The 12,800-nt window shown below is 38.9% G+C and overlaps 1 protein-coding gene across 1 annotated transcript; it reads left to right on the forward strand.

Annotated features, from left to right (window-relative positions):
- The first annotated feature begins 1,375 nt into the window (after positions 1-1,375).
- Positions 1,376-12,736, forward strand: LOC115620367 (protein Skeletor, isoforms B/C). The gene is made up of 9 exons (XM_030513572.1): positions 1,376-1,768; positions 5,636-6,136; positions 6,722-6,981; positions 7,952-8,051; positions 10,889-11,073; positions 11,134-11,737; positions 11,802-11,995; positions 12,059-12,451; positions 12,582-12,736. Exons 1-9 carry the CDS (start codon positions 1,717-1,719, stop codon positions 12,621-12,623), a joined length of 2,331 nt encoding a protein of 776 aa, XP_030369432.1. The 5' UTR covers positions 1,376-1,716; the 3' UTR covers positions 12,624-12,736.
- Positions 12,737-12,800: the final 64 nt, after the last annotated feature.

The raw sequence follows: 12,800 nt of genomic DNA on the forward strand, positions 1-12,800 counted from the left end.
TTTACGGTAGCTATGGAACATCATCTAGAGCGAGAGAGTAAAGGGTGCATTGGGAAAAGAACTACAAAAAATATATGCCCAATGCTAAGGGGAAACTGAATACCAAGTTTGGTTATTCTAGCTCTTGCACCTCCTGAGATCCTTGCGTTCATCCAGAGGGACAGACGGACATGGCCATATCGACTCGTCTGACACGCCTCCTTATGTGAGTTACATACATTCGCAGTAAGCTATATACCCTTTTGCCCTTTGCGTACAGGGTATACAAATAATATAACTTTATTTAGGCCAAATCTCTCTATAGAAAATATATATAATAGTCTTGCTTGCTATAAAGATTTGATAAATGTCTTCAAATGTCGACGCACTGCGACTGTCCATGTCTGACCGGTAAGATATATGTCAACGTCTGGTTGTCCTTCCAACTGTCTACAGCAAATAATTGGAACGTCTAAGCACATTAAAATGACCGAAGCGCGTTGGAAGAATTCGAAACGAAAATAACAACTTTCTTACAACAATAACAATTCACATAACTATCATCACAAAGTAACTTTTTTACAATATGGTATAATGTGAGCTAATGTTTAAGAGTTTTCAGTTTGATTCCTTGAAGACTAAATCCATCATAGACCGAAACTTATGTTATGGTTTTGTGAAGTTACTTATTGGACCATACACTGAAACAAAAGAGTTCGCTTTTCCTTATTATGCCGCTTTTAAACCTGTCCTTTCTATATTCATCTTGTTAGCTTACAATAAAATGTATAATAATATTTAGGTCTACCGTTCCTCCTTCAACAGACAACCAGTCTCTGGCATAACTTAAATACCCAAAGCAGGGTTATCAATAAAAGCAAAAATGATGTGCAAAAATTGAACGTAAAAAGCGCACGCTTAGACATTTGAGTGTAGCTTCAAGTTGTTGCTGTTTTTTTTTGTTTAATGCAAAGACGAGGCTGCTGTGTTAATTATGGGCGACGCTGATGAGACGGCCAAAACAACAGCGGCAACAACAATAATAATAATAACAACAACAACATCTACATATACTATACAACTACTAAAATAACAACTAAACCAACTATCAGCAATAACAACTAAGCACTTGTAAGCAACAACAACAACAACAACATCAGAAAAACCAGCCAAGCAATCGCAGTCAGCGTTGCCACCAACTGCGACTGCAACGTCGACCGCAGCAGCGGCGGCGACGGCGGCGATGGCAGCAGCAGCGCAGCCACAAGCTCGACTTGTGTCGCCAAGCAACGGCGGCCCAAAGCCAAAGCTGACTCCCCAAAGTTTTTCAACTCTTCACTAGCACAGCGCAGACGCAACGTCGGTTCAGTACGGCTTTGGAGTTCGGAGCGTCTGGTCGTGATTTTGAACGTGTCGTGCAGCAGTCGCAGTTTAGCTGATCCGCTCCGATCTGATCCGATCCGATCCGATCGAAAAACCAAACGAGACGTGACTAAACGAGGCTTCGTCGCCCATTTCCCTTACCAAACCACTAGCTAACTGACCTAAACTAACTGTAAAAAGTTCAGCTCAAGTGTCCTGTTGTCGCTGTTGTGTGTGTGTTTTGTTCTTGTGAATATACTTTAATAGCCAGCTTGCAGTGAAACGAATAAAGGATATACGCATTATCCAGTATTTAGTTAAAATACGCCCAAACGGGCCTTTTTATACAATCAAAGACTGACTGCTGACAGCAACATGAGGAATAAACAGCTAACGCTGCTATTTGGCCTTTTTGCCGTTTTAAGCTGTAAGTATATTGCAATAAATTAATATACTTGTATGGGTGTATGCGTGCGTGTATAAAACCACAACAACAACAATATATGATTCATATGGGTGTCAAAGTTCAGAGACATTGTGATGCAAATACGTAACGTATAGTATAGTATATTGTGTTGTGTTGTTGTTGGCAACAAAAACTAGACTAGTGTAACAAATAACGACTCCTCCACCTCAATGACAATGAGCGCAAAAATTCATATACACATACATACATAACATACTCGTAGATATATCATCTTTTGTGTGTTGGTCGTATAACGAATGAATATGCAACAAGCTTAGTCGGTCGGTCGTCATCCCACAACTTTTATGATTCGAATGCTGCTGCTGACCGTTGAACTGTGCCGCTTGACGAACTGACAAACGGACCAACTGACCAACTGACTAACTGCCCGAATGGCTTGCATTTGCATTTGGTAGTTGGTCTGGCGTGGTGTTATCTAGATTAGCATAAATTTGTTTATGCACGCAGCGGCGTTTCCTTGATACAATTCACAAAAGACCCAGAAGACCTCCAATGAGCAGAAACAGCAGCCAGCAGCAGGGTATGCACACACACACACACATACATAAAAACACACAGACTTAGACAAACACACTTATGCAGTTTCCATTGCCGCGTCTCAATGGAAAAGCCGTTTTTTTTCGAATATGAAAGTAGGTCTGTAGGTTGAAGATTGCGCAGAGTTCGCAAAAAATTATTATTGGAAGCTATTGATTTGCTAAAAACTGAGTGTATACGAGTATGTGTGTGGGTTTTGTGTGTGCCTATTTGCAAATTACATACATATTGGCAATTGCAGCAGCAGCAACAACAACAACAACAACAACTATGCACAGCGACCAGTTTCAGTTTGATATTTCAGTTGGTAGGCCGCTAATGTTTAATTGTGGCTGCATGCATAATGGCCAAAAAAGAAACAGAAAAAACATCCATGGACGCATCATTAATATAAAACATTCAACTCAGCTGTTGCTGCTACGTTTATTTAACATTTAATTATACCTTTGGCATTTTGCATAAACTAAACACATCTGTGTTTGTGTGCTATTTGTAAGAAAACAAATTGTAAGTCCAGCGCCTTGTATTATATATGAGCTACATCTTATTTTCAATTAGTAGCTGCTGTATATTTAATTCCACAAAATCCACTTAAAGGGCAAAACAAAATTGAGTTCGTTGTATTTATTAGAGATATATCAAAAAATCTGTTCAATAAATTTGTATTCTCCTAGCTACCTTCTTATACCATAAGCTTATTGTTAATCATGAAAGACCATTTGTCGCAAAAACTGAAAACTTAAATGCTTGGCAGTTTGGTTAATTTAAATTATTAAAGCTACAATAATAGCAGTTCTTTTTGAGAAACTCTCAACTATTCAAGAACTGATAACATTGGTTTTTTTTTCGAATTCAGTTTAATGGGCTTTCCCACCAGGAAAAATAATAAACTGTAATATTTAAAATAAAAATAAAATTAAAATACCAAAACGAAGAGAAGAAATCAGTATTAGGAAGAATAAGTAGAGGGATAAGAATAATAACAACAATAAATAACAATAGTTATAGTTAGTTATAGTTATAGAACAATGAGAATAATAATAATCTAATACTGATCAAACCATTATTACTAATACTAACTAATAAAGTAACATTGTGGGTTCTTGTCATGACTCCAGGATTCTTCGGCTAATCAAACCATATTTTAACTGCTTTTATAAAGTACCCAAAACATTTTTGTTTTCATATTAAAATACCGAAAACAAAATAGGTATTTGTGAGTTTTTATAGAGCCCTACCACAATCTGAAGTACTGTTAAAGTCGGATGACTTCACTTATCATATATAGTAACAATCAGTTCACAAGCATACAATAAATAAATCGATTTTTAAGATTCTTTCGAGGTCAGAAGAAACTATGCATTAATTTAAATAACAATAAAATACTTAAAATTTAACGTCATAATATTAAAGAAATATATATTTAAAAAACAATAAAAAACATAAATCAATAAATTCTGATCTTGTATTTTGTATTTCTTCATATTTACTTATTTCTACATTTCAATTTAAAGACAACTTTGCATTTGAAAGGTCTTTTGCGTTAATAACTCTATTAGTTTAGTCTTTTATTAACCCAATTTCATTTACTAATAAAGTCAGAATATATTTTGATTACTCTTACTTATAATACAATTGCGATTTCTCACACTCGCGTTCAAGTGTCGTATTTAGTGTCAGCAACTATCACAAAACCGCAACAGCCTTTTCAATGAAAGTTCAAGCTGCAAGCCATATTTTCATTCAACAACAAGCAGCAACACCTAAGCGGAAATTGTGTGGCCAAATCCTAAAAATTTGATGCAAATTGTTGTAAGCTGCGACAGCCGACCAACAAATCAACAACATCAAATAACAAGAGCAGACAAGTCAGACTCGTTGCAGTGTCTGCGACAACAAGCAAAAATTTGGAGCAGCAACTGCCACGGCCACGTATCTGGATGTCTGTCTCGTTGTCTGGGCTGCTGCCTCAGAAAACTGCAAATCAAATCAAGCTGTGCCAAAAACTGTCGACCATGGCGAACGCCTAAATGTGTTGTAGTTGTTGTTAGCGGCGTTTTATGCAAAACGTGTTTGTTGCTGCGAAAAAAAAATGGATAAATAAAAATAAAAATTTATTGAAAACTTAATAGCAAAAATAAAACGCCGCTAAGTTTTGTGAAGGTGAAGTGGAAATTTGAAATGAAATTGCCAATTCAAACCGACTACGCCTGCACACGTTGCGTATGCGCAATGCAAACAGCAATAAACATAAACAATTTGCATTAAATGCACATGGCGCGTGTGTTAATTACACCATACGACCAAATTTTTAAAGCAATCTTAGATTAGTTTTAGTTTAGTTTCCTTTGTAGTATTTTTTACTGCCATTGCGAAAGTAAGTGCTCGTATATCTTTGCAGAGCCACTCTCTCAAGATCATATAAAAAGGGGGCATCCAATTTTGGAGGTTTTTTATTTCATTTGTAAGCGTTTGCTTGCATTCAAAGGTTGCTTCATAAATTTGGAAAAAAAAGGAAAAAAAGTCAATTTGTCATAACTTTATATTTAAATGAGTGCTTTATTTGACATTTTCCTTATTTCTATATATAGTACGAGTATATTTAATGGCCCTTGTTTTAACATTATTTTATATATTTTTTTGCTTATCTTACATAAACCAACATTTATGCGACTAGCCATTGTTTCCTTAAACAAAACATACTTTTTATGTGTTACACGCATCGACAAATTTTAATTGTTAGGCGCGCTGCTTTGTTTTTTTTAGAATTTCCTACATCATTCTAATTAACAAAAAAGAGCAGCGTTTTAAAAGTATTGCGTATTGCGTATTCAAAAAGGTCCATTAATTTCGTAATGCTCATAAAACTTCTAATGCTATGTCCGTGCTGTCATATAACAATTAAATTGGTCAACTGTAAAAGTTGTCTGATTAAATGACGCGGGCCTCAGAATCAACTTTCTGTGATGACCATCTTTGTTGCTGTTGTTTTTGTAGTTGTTGTCGTGGTTGTTGGCAGAATCAAAGTGTTGTTGATATGTAAATTTTATGCGAATACTTAAGTGATTGTTGAGATTTGCTTGTTTTTTTTTTTTTTGTATATATTTTAAGAAGCTCCCATTGTTGTTGTTTCGTTTCGAATCGTGAGACAGCTTGCGGTGACTCAAGTTCGTTGCCTAAGTCTTTTGTTTTGCTTAGACCCAGCACATCATGGATTTGCTTTTTCTTTTGTATAATTATAAATCTAATATCATTCCCGGTTTTTTCCAGCACTACAACACTGCCAGGCCGCCTATCCGTATTATGGCACGAAAATCGGCGCACTGACACGTCTGCACCATGGCGTTTCCGGCGATGTTTATGCCGTCGACTCGCGCACAATCTTCATCAAGAAATTCAACTATGATGGCGAGGCGCCCGCTGCTTACTTCTATGTTGGAAACACAGCACGTCCGAGCAATGAGGGAGCAGCACGTTTGCGGGATGAGCGTGGAGGAACCACGGCGCTGACGCGCCGCTATCGCAACAAAGACATCACGCTCTCCCTGCCAGAGGGAAAAACGTTGCGCGACATCAAATGGTTCTCGGTGTGGTGCGATGAGTTTGCCGTCAACTTCGGGGATGTGTCCATACCCAATAACTTGGATTTTCCCCGGCCCCAGAAGATTGGCGCGCTGCGCGGTGTCCATGGAGTGTCCTCCGACAACATCGTGATTGTTGATGCGCAGACGTTATTGGTGCCCAACTTTAGCTATGACGGAGAAGCGCCAGGTGAGCTATAGACCTATTTTATTGGGGTGTGGTACTAAAAATAAAAATAGCCAACTGGCACTTAAAGTGCGGCATATTTATTATCTAAATGAGAGTAAACATTAAATAAACGTTTAATATTAGTTCAATAGTGAAGTGTTCATAAAAGAAGTGTATTGGAATCAGTTGGAAAATTAAGATATTTTTTAGCTTTTAATTGAAACATGTAGAAAATTCAGGAAATTAATGAATATATTATTAAAGTGAAAAGTGTAGAAGGAGGCGTTCGTTACATTATTCGTGATTAGCAAGACAAGATGAGTCGATTTAAACATGTCTCTCTGTCCGTATGAAAACCCACATATATCTCAGAGACTATAAAAGCAAGAGTCGCAAGATCATATTAATTCTTTAAATGCTTGTTATTATTCTACATTAAGCTAGCTTTTCCTCTAGCTTAATATAAACATATATTTGAAACAGTTAAATTTTATAAATCAAATAAACTTTCCGAATCATCAAACCAAACTAAATTTCCACAAATTGCTATATTTAAATAAATAAAAATGGTCAACAATTTATTAAAACTTCTCATCTTGCCTACAGATGCCAAGTTCTGGGTGGGCCGTGGCCAGCGTCCCTCTCCCGATGGTCTCCGCATACCCGATGAGAATGGCAAGGAGAATCCTTTGCGTCGCTACGATCGCAAGACAATTGTGTTGACGCTGCCGGAGGACTTGACCATATTCGATGTCGGGCACTTTGGTGTCTGGTGCGAGGCCTTCACCGTTGACTTTGGTCATGTGCGCCTGCCCGAGGGACTCAATGTGCCGCCTTCGCTAAAAATGCTCGGCATTAGTCCACAGGTAAAGAAGCCGTTAAATGTTATACTAAGCGAGCTGCAACGCTGATCGTCAATTATTAATCAAAAAGCAATAATCAATAATCAATAATATTTATACAACACAACTTTCTAATATTCGTATTTAATATATTTATTTGTATGGAATCAAAATATTTATCAGTGCCGTCATTCAAGTGCTTTGAAATTCTTAGACTGTAAGCGTGCATTTTTTATACATATATATATATTTAATTGGAAAAAATATATACATACATATATGTGCAACACATGCTAATCAGCTGCTCGTTTTCTTGTGTTTGTTTTGTCTTAAAAAACTTTGCTGATTTATCTTTACTAAATACTCGTAGATCAAGACCCGTTGTGTGTATACAAAATGAAATGTGTGCAATGTTTTCTTTTGGGTTTTTATTTACCCCACAATACTCCAGCAATCCCGACCAGCTCCCAAACACCAAACACAGACACACACACACACGCATACACACGCGCAAATACAATACAAAAACAAAACAGAAACACAAACACATACACATTACAACATACATACATGATGCATGAATACGCTCACGCGTTTTTAGCTACTAATCAATACTCTACTTCTAATTTTACTGTTACCCCTCTTTTCTGATCAATGCGTGGCCCACTCCCAACTCCCCACTTCCCAACTCCCTACAACCAAAACATTTTCATTTTGTATATGCTTCATACAACGACGATTTCCAAAAAATACAAATTCGCAAAATTTTTTAATACAGCAACACAGAAAAGACAACAAATTGAGGCTAACAATTATACTTTGGCATTAACGAAAGCAAAATTAATTAACCGCAACTATCACCAATTCTAATCTGACTAATCCTCGCCAAATCCATCCTAACACGTACACATGCATGCATATACATACAAGTATACATACCGTACCGTACATACATACTATCTCCAATACAATACAAACCCCACATTATTTGCAGTCTAAGCTGAACTGTGAAGTGCTCTACGACGATCTCGCCTTCGAAGTGCGCTGGGCCGTGGCCGGCGAGAGCATTGTTGTTCAATTGGTCGCCAAATTGGGTAAGTTCCAAGAGAGTACTACCAAGCTATGCGGAAATTTACGCCAAATGCCATATGGCTTGTCACGAATTGTAGCTGTCGAACCAGTTACTTGACATTCAACAATGATTGGATTGATTTGATCAGCTCGTTTATCTGTGGCCGCCTTCATTGTCGCTGCCCTCGTCAGGCACCTGGGCGTTATATTATGTTTAGCACTACGCAAATTGTTTTAACTAAACCGCCTAATTAAGCGCACAGAAAGAGATTGAAGCGGGTGATACCAAACCAGTAAAGAAACCACTGGATGTTTTGTTGAATGCATCATGCTAGATAGAATCAAAAACATGAAAGCAACGATTGTCCCCTAATGGAATTACTATTAATCTGCATCAATTAATTGTCTTATTTATTTGAATACTGGGTGCTAGTTTTTTGAACTATTTGTTCTTATTTACTTGGACAACAATTTTAATAATTATTCAATTCATGTTCTTTGCCCATTTTGGGTATTCCATTCCTCTTTTAATATTCAGTTCTTGTTTGAAGATCTTTAAACAATATGTTAACTAAATATACCAAGTATATGTTTGTTTTTCTATTAAATAACAAGTCAGGCACCTCCGCCCTTCAGGCGGTTTACTTATGTACCAACCTCTTCACGGAAGCTGAATAAAAACACAAACAGACCATTAACTATTTCAAATACTTACCACTATTGGTTTTTAAAAACTGTAAATAGGGTATTTGTGGAAAGAAACATGTTTTCCTTATTGTAATTTGATTCTAGACTGATCGTTCCACTAGCAGTTTTGAAACCAGTTTAGGCGAAACTCTAAAACATTTAGAAGATTACTCTAAAATTCATAAAACACGTTATATGTGGGTTGTTTATATTTAACGACATAAGGAAATGGTCTATATTTATGGTCTATGACTTGGCAGTTAAGTCCTTAAACTGAAAGAGTACTAGTACTAGACTCAGATGATTTACTTGGGAGAAGATAATTTTGGAAATAATATTAAAAGCAAGACATCGTAAAAAGGATGAAGCACAACAGGTCAGTAGAAAGTTAAGGCCAAGGAAGAATGTAACTGAATACAAGTAGACCAAAGAGTTATGGGATACATAGTGATCCCATAATCTGATTTCAATGCCAAACATTTTCTATGCAACCATGATGTTCATATCTCTATGATTTATTTAAAGTAACATGTGTTCAATGACAGAAATAAGACAATGCTATTTTAATATACAAATAGATATTGATGTATTATGTTGGCATAAAGTGCCATATAAAAAAACCATTCCCATTCTCGACGATGTGTATGTCCCACCTACTCTAATCATAATGTCTGTAGACATTGACATAAATGGAAAAATTATGTACATATAGTATATTCGTTTGCAGTTTCCCGCTCTTAAACGAACTTAAAGATTTTAGCCCAACATTTGTCAATCCCTTAAGCAAAACGTTTCTCTACAAAAAACAATTTGATAATATTTAGAAATCGATTTGAACTTTTGTGTATCATTTGGTATCCAATTGTTTAGTTGTGGTTTAATAATTTTGATTGAAAATTTTATTTGAGAGTCTGACATCCTTCATCATAAGAGTATGAATACATTTAAATCAACTCTGCACGTTTTTAGACTCCACACTTTTTTGATACTTTTTAGTGTTTTAAGAACTGGACAACAAAACAGCCTTCAGTATTGATTTACAATGCTTTGACATTTTATTGAGTACAGTTAATAAAGAAGTCACACACATAGCGGTGCACACACACACACAGACACTGCCACAGTCAGTAACACCACAAAATCCAGTTAGCATCCAAATTGACCGATCAACGGCAGCGTCGTCGGTCGTAGTTGTAGTCGTCGTTAGCAGAATAACAAGTTGCGAATTATGACGACTGGTTTATTGCGCAACACACACGACAATTACTGAGGTTGGTGCTGCCAGCGATGCTGCGGCAGTTGCTGTTGCTGCTGCAGATGCTGCGACTGCTGTTACTGCAACAGCAACATCTTCGACTTGGAAGCATCGGTTTTGGCCCGCAGCCAGGTCCATTTGGAGCGGCAAGTGGCACGCGACTCCAACAGGCAGCAACAATGTAGCCAACCAGCTAGCAGCGAGCAGCTACTGGTCTTGGGCAAATTGTTAGCCACTTAAAGTGAAAGAATGTCACAAGAATTTTCACCAACCGGTTGATGGTGGTGAGCAACCATTTAAGAGCATGTTGTGCCGCCGCAGAATTGAGGCGAGCGACTTTCGTTGATTGCGGTTAATTTTCGTAGAATTTTAGCATGAATTATTAGGGCATCAAACCAGTGATTATACTCTGACTAAAAGCTCTGCACAGTTCCATTCACCGGTTTGCATTTATTAATGCAAATACTAGTTGAATGGATTCTTCTCAAATTTGAATCAGAGGTAAATCTATTTAGCATATTCACAAAAAAGATTCGCATATCGTGTGCTAAAATTTTTAAAAACCTGGCCAAACAATTACAACCAAAAAACCATTATGAGTTGAGGGTAATACAATCGAAGTTGTTCATTCGCGTTCATTATTTAAATTAAGGAAGTGGCCAGATTACCCATTGAATGAAAAATTGTCTCTTCTTCATTTAAAACTAGTATTCTTATTGAAAAAATCAACTTCTTAAAAAATAATTGGTAATTCCATGAGAACTTTTAGACAGATCTTATATCCGATTTAATAATATGAGTCCTGCTAGTCCGAGAACTAAATGCTCCATCAACTAACAGCTTTCTTTCTTTAATATTGGAATTTCGGTTGGATTCCATATAACTTATCCTTTCGCTCTTGCACCTCACACTTCACAGAAGCGAACAACTACATGTCCTTCGGTATATCCCCTAACAAGAGTATTAGTCAAATGATAGGCGCTGATGCAGTTGTTGCTTGGGTCGATCCAGAAACAGGCAATGGCTTTGCTCAGGACTACTTCTTAGAGGGCAAGGCGCAATGTTCCGGTGGACGAGGCGCTTGTCCGGACACCAAAATACAGGTGAGACCCTCGTTCTACAACTTATTTCTGGAGCTACAACTTAATGTGTTCACCTTGTAGGACAAAACCAACTCTATACGGTTGCTCAATGCGGCCATGGTAAATGGCTACTCCATTGTCACCTACCAACGTTCACTCGCTGCCACAGATAGTTTGGATCTGCCTATTTCCATTGTCGATGCCGAGTCCGTGGTCTGGGCTATTGGTCCTCTTAACGACTATAAGGAGACATCATTCCACACCTACTACAACAAACACTTGCATCAAATAGAGTTTGGCCGTCAGCCGAAATGGAACTGTCCATTGCCTGAAGGCTCAAGACCTGGTTCTGGTTCCAGTTCTGCCGAAGACGAGGACAATGTTCCCCAAACCAGCAGTTCATCGAGCACTGGTGGTCTAGGCTATCCACCCGCAGGCCGTCCCAACTTGGAACCGGAGGAGGAGTTCTATGAGAACAGGCCGCAAGCTTTGCAACGCCAACCCCCTAATAGGCGCCCAGAAAATTCTGCCTTGGCTCAGCGTCGACCTGTGCCGACACCCAAGCCGGTAAACAGCAATGGTGCTTGGGATATCCCAGCCATACAATGCCATGAGCCGGAAGACGGCGTTTTCTACGCACAAATGGGTCCGACAGGTGGCAAACATGGCTATCCCGCCATCACTGGTATGTCCTAAGTAGGTTGACGAAAATTTCTTAGCGGTAAAGCCCCTTGTTACCCATACTATAGGTCACGTAGGCTGGGGAATTTCCTGGTTCATAAACGGCCTGCTTATACCCGAACTTCATGTTGTTCGCGGCAAGACCTATACCTTTGTGGTGGAGGGCGGCAACAACCCAGACATACCCGCCAAATATCATCCCTTCTATATTACCGACGATCCAGTCGGTGGTTTCGAGCACAAGCGTGAAGAGGAAAAGAAGGTAAGTAGGGCGCATGGGTAGTTATTAGCTCTCTTCCTGTAACTCTTATTACTCTCTCAACAGGCTGTGCGCATCTTTGCCGGCGTACATCGATCTCGCTCCGGACAGGTCACGCCCACTGGCGTAGGTCGTTTGTGCAACTGGACGCCTGATGTGGATGGCCCACCAGCCGATGATTACCAATCCTTTGGCGCGTATCAGCGCACACTCACTCTGAAGTGTGACCCCGGAGAGCCAGGCGTTATTACTTGGAAACCGGACCGCAGCACCCCCGACACTGTATACTACCATTGCTTTACGCATCGTTATCTGGGCTGGAAGATTCATGTTCATGATAGTTGCGACAGCGCCGTTGCGGCCTCTGAACGGCACGAAATACGATTGCCCGCCGCCGAGCCGGACTATGCGGGCGCCGAACAGTTTGATGCCGAGCCGTCCATACGTCACGAAACCAAGGTCAGCCCCAACGATAATTTTTTATTGAAGCACCAAACCGATTTGATTAAGAACCACAATATGAATGGAACACCGCCTAAACTGAGTTTTGAAATAACGAAATCATCGGAAATAACTAAACTGATTTCAGATGGAATCCGCGCTGCTGAGGCTCTCGAGGAGAGCATACTAAGGAACCAATCGGCGGTTGAACCTGGACCCACGCAAGCCAACAAACACGATCAGACAAATGGCTCTAGAATTCCAACGAAACCACAGCTGGCCGCAAGCAGGCCCGAGATTTTACATGGCGAAACAAAAATTAAGAAATTCTCGCCTCCATCACTGGCTTCATTGCCGTCGTCATCTC

The sequence above is a fragment of the Scaptodrosophila lebanonensis genome, unplaced genomic scaffold (assembly GCF_003285725.1).
Source record: "Scaptodrosophila lebanonensis strain 11010-0011.00,11010-0021.00 unplaced genomic scaffold, SlebRS2 tig00000024-arrow-pilon, whole genome shotgun sequence".
Taxonomy (NCBI): domain Eukaryota; kingdom Metazoa; phylum Arthropoda; class Insecta; order Diptera; family Drosophilidae; genus Scaptodrosophila; species Scaptodrosophila lebanonensis.

Coding starts and splice junctions, on each gene's coding strand:
- LOC115620367 (XM_030513572.1), top strand. CDS start 1,717: ATGAGGAATAAACAGCTAACGCTGCTATTTGGCCTTTTTGCCGTTTTA. Junction 6,982..7,951: donor TGCTCGGCATTAGTCCACAG/GTAAAGAAGCCG, acceptor CATTATTTGCAG/TCTAAGCTGAACTGTGAAGT. Junction 11,738..11,801: donor TGGCTATCCCGCCATCACTG/GTATGTCCTAAG, acceptor CCCATACTATAG/GTCACGTAGGCTGGGGAATT.